The sequence below is a fragment of the Pinus tabuliformis genome, chromosome 1_2 (genome assembly GCF_031772625.1).
Source record: "Pinus tabuliformis cultivar Carrire ecotype Pingquan chromosome 1_2, CPIR1, whole genome shotgun sequence".
Lineage (NCBI taxonomy): Eukaryota > Viridiplantae > Streptophyta > Pinopsida > Pinales > Pinaceae > Pinus > Pinus tabuliformis.
In genome coordinates, this window is record NC_142298.1 from 352,943,041 (window position 1) to 352,949,499 (window position 6,459).

Sequence of the window (6,459 nt, forward strand, 5' to 3'; positions counted from 1 at the left end):
TAAAAACAATTTTACTTTGGCATGCAAGAAAAATGATTCCAATTCCTCAATATAATCCTCCCAATCATATCCAATACAATATTGTAAATTACAAAAACCTAGTAACTTGACTATTGTAATTTTAACCTCATGCAAATCTGGAAAGTTATGGAAATTCTAGTCATATGTATAGAAAAATATAGCAAGGATTTTTGATGACACTGAATCTATTTCCAACATAAAACAGGATTAAAAATTGTCTCTACAAATTTTTTTGAAAATTTTTTACCTTCCGACCACACCGACGAGGCAATTCCTGCCCTGGTTAGAGGACTCCCATGCAAATGACTCTCACACCTTTACAGAATTTCCTTAGGTAAAAGATACAAAGAAAATTAAAAATAAATAAATGAAAAGGTTGTAGGGTTTATTTATCAGGTTTTTACGCCGATTTGAGCCTATAATCGCACTTCACCGTTGGATCCTCCGTTGGGACGGTTGGTTCGTCCTCAGCCGTCCACCTCATCATATGTTTTAGGGTTTGCCAAACTTGCTCATCCCTACATTGCTTCTGGGTTTTGCCTTCAATTCGCTTAAGCTGCATCAGCCAGGTTCTCGTTCGAGGTCTAAGTTCATCCGCCGTCTCCTCCAGCGACTCGCGCAGAAAAAGGTTTGGGTTCCTCCCCTTGATGAACTTGTTTCTGCCGTTTGGTTACACTAAGCAAATTCAGGGTGTAGGATTTGAGGGCATTGGCAGTTTAAACTTGTTGGCGGGGAAATTTACAATGGGGTTTTCAGGGTTTTTGCAATTGATGCCCACGAACTGAATTCATTCGCATTTTCTGTTATTTTAACGTCTAAAGCACATTGTGGTAGTGGTCGGAAGTATGTTGAAACTGTGTCACGCTTGAATTATTTTTCCCATCTGGTTTTGATCGGCACGGCCTCCACTTGAGCTTATCCAAAGCTTTGTGGACTCTTTTATGCGAGGTCTAGGTATTGTGAAAAATGATAAGTTTGCCACAATCGATCTTCCTCATTTTCCGACGTTCAATGTTTGGTATGTGAAGTATACACACATGATGGTTGAGTTTAGGCTTTTTGTTCAGACTGAGCCATGGATTTCAAACTTTCAAGAAGGGAAGGGATTGAAATCGACAATCAGTATAGACTGTGGAAATTTGACAACGGTTGTGCATATGCATTTATAACGTAATACGTGCCGATGGTTTCTGTCGTTCTGAAAACTGAACTGTTGAAGCATTATATTTAAAGGAGAATCGGAAGTGGGAGTTTAAGCGCGTCCGGTCAAGCAAGTTACTACGCTCAGTGCATTCCTCGGAATCAACTGACGGATCGTAGCTCTCTATGCTTACATTTTTTTAAAGTCTAAAGACGCCAATGCCCAGCCTAAAGTAGGCTCCTCTCCCTCTCCATAACTAAAGGGGTCTTTCTGAAATAGAGTTAAACATAAAACTTAATAAGCTTAATACTGCCAAAGCATGTGGTCACCAACGGCAAGAAAATGAGACAGCTCGTCAAGGATGCCCTAGTCCCTTAAAGATCCTATTACAGATCTATACTCCTGGGGATAGTCTGCTCTCTACTGTCTCCCTGCATTTCCTGCCAACGGGAAGAAAAGGAGACAGCAATCCATAGTCCCATAGATATCCTATTACAGATCTATATTCCTATGGTTAGTGTGCTCTCAACCATCTCCTTGCATTTGGTAATTACCAGAGAGCCACTAGATATGTTAATATCTTGCTTGGATAATTAGTCTTTTTCCTGGTTATAATCTGTGTCAATGTGCTTGAAGAAAATGGGTGTGAATGATGCTTTTAACACCTCTGTTAGCTGAAGATTGGCATAGAGATTGATACTTCTGAAGACTAGAACCAACCATCCAATCTGTCACCAGCTTCGAATCTTCGAAAAAGTTGAACCCATTTATAACCCATATTCCTGAACAATGGTCATTAAAATGGTTACAGTTGCACTTCTGCCATGTTATTGTTCCTGATCTAAAGCCACACTCAAAAGATATTTTGAAGGTGCCTAAAATAGTAAAATATACTCAGTCCTGCAGAATTTGGGATTTTTATTTGCTGCACTATCAAAGTAACCAAAAGGGATGTACGAATCAAATCTGGGGGATCAATCCTTTTCTGTACTGTTTGTTTCTTCTTCATTGATTCCTCAAAGTATGCTTGTCTGAGGTTGTAAAAAGATCCTTGTGGGGAGATCTGAGTGTCCTGGAAAAGAGATTCACTTCTCATGAGCTAATTTGCACATAAAACAAAAACAAGGAGAAACTGCTCCTTTGGCCAACCTTCCAGGGTCTGTTTAACTGGTACACACTCCCAAATCATCTTCCAACCAGTGATTAATTTGGTCGCAGCCCAGATTTTTTTGCTGAAATGGTATAGAATGAAGAGGTAATTTACACTTACAGAAATTTCTTTGTAAAGTGGGAAAAGGACCAGACCCTTCTTGGATGTTATCTGTAAATTGTCCCAAGTAAGAATATCATTGTTTAGTACTATAACCAGAAAAAAAGATCGACTTTAGTGCATTGAACTTCCATTGGAAAAAACCATTTTCAGCCACAAAGTGCCTTGAACTTTCAATGAAAAAACCATTTCCAGGGGTCCTCTGGAGGTCTTGCCACAGGGATTAGAATTATCCTTGCTCCATATTAATTAATGTCCCCCGCCCCCGTCCCCCCGCCACCCTTCAATTGTGGTTGTCAGCTTGCCCTGTGGATTATCTTGTTAGAGAACTCAAATCCCCTTCTCTTAAATGAGCAGCTTGCTGGCAGAATGTTATCACTTTTTGACTTGCTATTGATCAAAATTCTCTCTTTTGGGAAGTGCTAATTACTCCATTTATTTTGTTGTGTAAATATTCATTGGTGGATTGCTTTCGTATCCAGTGGCTGTATTTGCCTGCTTCCAGTTATATCTCACTTGGGTTCTCTCTGTCATATGAGAAAATGAACAACTTGCGTTTCTTTTCTACGTTTTCCTATATTCTATTGGTTGGCTAGAGTCCTTATATTTTGCAGCCACAGAGAGCCTAAAGGCCCCTTGTCTAAATCCGGGAGATTTACTTCTTGGAATATATTTTTAGGGCATATAGGCCTTCCATGCTCTACGTACTCTCTTTATCCACATGACTTCCTGCACAGATTGTTGATGAAAATAGCTGGTTGCATGGCCAGAACCGTTTACATGCTTCAGTAATTTCAGAGGCTTTGGTATTCCAGTATAACCACAGCATGATTTTCTTGCTTCTGCGGGGTTTCTGGACTACAATTTTACATTGGTATCTCCCATAGATTCTGCAAAACTGTCCTCAAAATAATGCATATTTGCAATACATAAAAACATATGAAAATTAAAAAACCCCAGAGGGCCCAGCTTCTGGTGTAGTTTCCAAATTCCTTTCAGTGCTAACCCTTAGTGCTATCATTAACAAAACACATCCAAATTATCGCCATCTTTCCTAACTTTGTGCCAGTTTTCCCAGTTTAAGTTGACTCTCTATCTGGGGTTTGTTCGGTGGTTGGCAGCTTGGTTTAAGAGCTTATGGGTGTCTCAAAAAGTTTTTTAATATTTCACTATTACAAAATTTCCAGAAAATGCCTCCCTTTTCTTAGTGCGGTAAGGTGGGGATGCATAGAAGAGAGGATGGCCTTCTGATTTTGGTGATGATTGTAATGAGCATATTACAAATGGGTCCTTATTCTATTGTTGACGTTCAGGAGATTTTATTTGTTTGAAGCTACACTCTTGATTCTTAATCCCACTGGCCAAGCTTGTTCATGTGAGGACAAGTTGGACAGAACTTACTGAATTTTTTTATGCTTGGTCTGTTTAATGAAGTTCAAAAGTAATATTTCTGCTAATAGAGGTTGATTGATACTTAGAATATATGGGGTAAATATTTGAAAGATGCTTTGCTTTTAATGCAGTAACGGTCAGGCTTCTAATTATGAGATGCACATGGCAAAATGCACGTTTGCCTTGTAAGTTAGATTGTGTTCAGATAATTTTATTTTGTTGTTGGATCAGATATGGGTGAAGAAGAGCCAAAGGCAATTGCCGTGGTGCCAGAATCTGTGTTGAAGAAGAGGAAAAGAAATGAAGAATGGGAGAAAAATAAAAAGGAGCAGTTAGACGCTGCAAAATTGAAAAGATCTCAAAACCGAAAATTAATTTTCAAGAGGGCCGAGAAATATATCAAGGAGTACAGGGACCAGGTAATATTTTAATTGGACTTGTCAATGAATATAATCCATCATACCATGTAGAATAGGAGCTTGTGTGTGGAAAAAAAATTGTTGTACACCAGGTGACAGCCTCTTTTGATGTAGAGGTTATCATGATTTAACTTCTCTGTTGTTTGCTTATAGTTGCCTAACTGTATTTTAATAATTTTTCAGGAGCGGGATCTCATCAGATTGAAGCGAGAGGCCAAATTGAGTGGAGGTTTCTATGTTGATCCAGAAGCCAAGCTGCTCTTCATTATCCGTATTCGTGGGTAAGAAGGGAGCATGTTATCATGTTTGACAAGATATAAGCTCATATCAAAATGCAATATCTGTGTGTTGCTTGTTGTTTTTCATTTTTGTCTAGTGACTTCTTTCTTTCTCCTATCTTTGATTTTTTCTCACTGTAGTATTGCATTCTTCTTTCTATTTTTATATTTGTTTTGTAACTTTCCTTCCCTGATAATTTTTTTTTATCACAATGCAGTATTACATCCTTCTATTCTTATCTTTGTTTTGTAATTACTTTTCTTTCCCTGTCTTTGATATTTTCTAAATGTAGGATCAATGATATGCATCCAAAGACCCGGAAGATTTTGCAGCTATTGCGTTTGAGGCAGGTTAGTAGTTTTGAGCTTGGCTTGTTATAATTTTGTTAGTTTTGGAAATAATAATGTGCTCAGCACAGTTTTTTGAATATTTTTTCTTGTCTAAATGAAAATTTTTGTTTACCTATATAGATCTTCAATGGAGTGTTCCTGAAAGTGAACAAAGCAACTGTGAATATGTTGCAGAGGGTTGAACCATATGTGACTTATGGGTAAGTTCTACTTAGGTATATGTAGCAAGCAACGGAAGTATGAATGTGTTGCATAGGGTTGAACCATATGGGACTTATGGTTGCAGACTGATGTGGATGTTATTCAGTTGAAAAGCAACTATGAACATGTTGCTTAGGAGTTGTCTCATATGCGATTTATGGCTAAGTTCAAATTAGGTTTATATAACAGGCAAAGAAACACTACCTATATGTTGCATTGGGTAGAGCCATTTGTGACTGTTGGGAAGTTGTTGTTAAGGTATAGGGTAAGTCGGAGTCCTAATTTGGTATATAGAGGAAATAAATGTAGACCATTTAACTGAGCAAATTTAATCATTCTTATTTTTTTGTAGCTATCCTAATTTGAAGAGTATCAGAGAGCTTATTTACAAGAGAGGTTATGGAAAGGTAAACAAGCAGAGGATTCCTTTGACAGACAATGCTGTTATTGAACAGGTATTTTAAGAACTCTTCCGAAAAGGTATTTTAACTATTTATATGTTGTATTTCTATGTAACTTTCCATTTCCTTTTTAATATTTATTTAATTGTAAGTTATAACCTATTGCTTTGACAGGTTTTGGGTCAGTATGGGATCATCTGTATTGAAGATCTCATTCATGAGATAATTACTGTTGGCCCGAATTTCACAAAGGCAAACAACTTTCTATGGCCATTTAAGCTTAGTGCTCCATCTGGTGGGTTGAAGAAGAAGCGGAACCACTATATTGAGGGTGGAGATGCTGGAAATCGGGAGCTTAAAATTAATGAACTGATTAGGAGGATGAATTAGTAACTTGATATGCTGTTATCTGCCAAGTTACTTCTAGGAGCACTTCATGCAGCTCTGGTCAAAATCTGTAAAGAGTTGCCCAGCGATTTTATTACAAGGGACAGTTTTTATCTTTTTACAAATTTTTGGGAGGAAATTTTATGGTTTGAGCTGTTACTCGGCATAGTTGCCCAGTTATTTTATTACGAGGGACAGTTTTTATCTTTTTACAAATTTTTGGGAAGAAATTTTATGGTTTGAGCTGTTACACACATAGATTTTTCAAATTCCTTTTGCTAGAGACTTTATTATTTTTAAATTTATTGCATGCCTTTGAAGGAGCTTGCTTACTTTATTGCCAATACTGTCAGTAGTTTACAAGATGTTTCATGTTCTCATCTATATGAACTTTTCTGCAATTGCTTATTTTTTCACATGCACTTGAATTATCCCAAGTCGTATCTCAAAATCCTTTCTAGTCAGGCTAACCTTGGTACCTTTTGTATGTAGTCATTGCAGCATCACTTCCATAATTTGCCACTGCAGTCGCAATTGTAAGAGCTCCTTCAACTAATCTGCATAGGATAGCCAGAGAAGTATACCTCAGAATGAAATT

The 6,459-nt window shown here is 37.5% G+C and overlaps 1 protein-coding gene across 1 annotated transcript; it reads left to right on the forward strand.

Moving 5' to 3' along the window:
* Positions 1-493: 493 nt before the first annotated feature.
* On the forward strand, positions 494-6,205 carry LOC149205825 (large ribosomal subunit protein uL30y-like). The gene is made up of 7 exons (XM_089395176.1): positions 494-649; positions 4,056-4,243; positions 4,427-4,524; positions 4,815-4,872; positions 4,993-5,072; positions 5,426-5,528; positions 5,649-6,205. The coding sequence occupies exons 2-7, from the start codon at positions 4,058-4,060 to the stop codon at positions 5,862-5,864; spliced, it is 741 nt and encodes a 246-aa protein (XP_089251302.1). The 5' UTR covers positions 494-649; positions 4,056-4,057; the 3' UTR covers positions 5,865-6,205.
* The last annotated feature ends 254 nt before the right edge of the window (positions 6,206-6,459 follow it).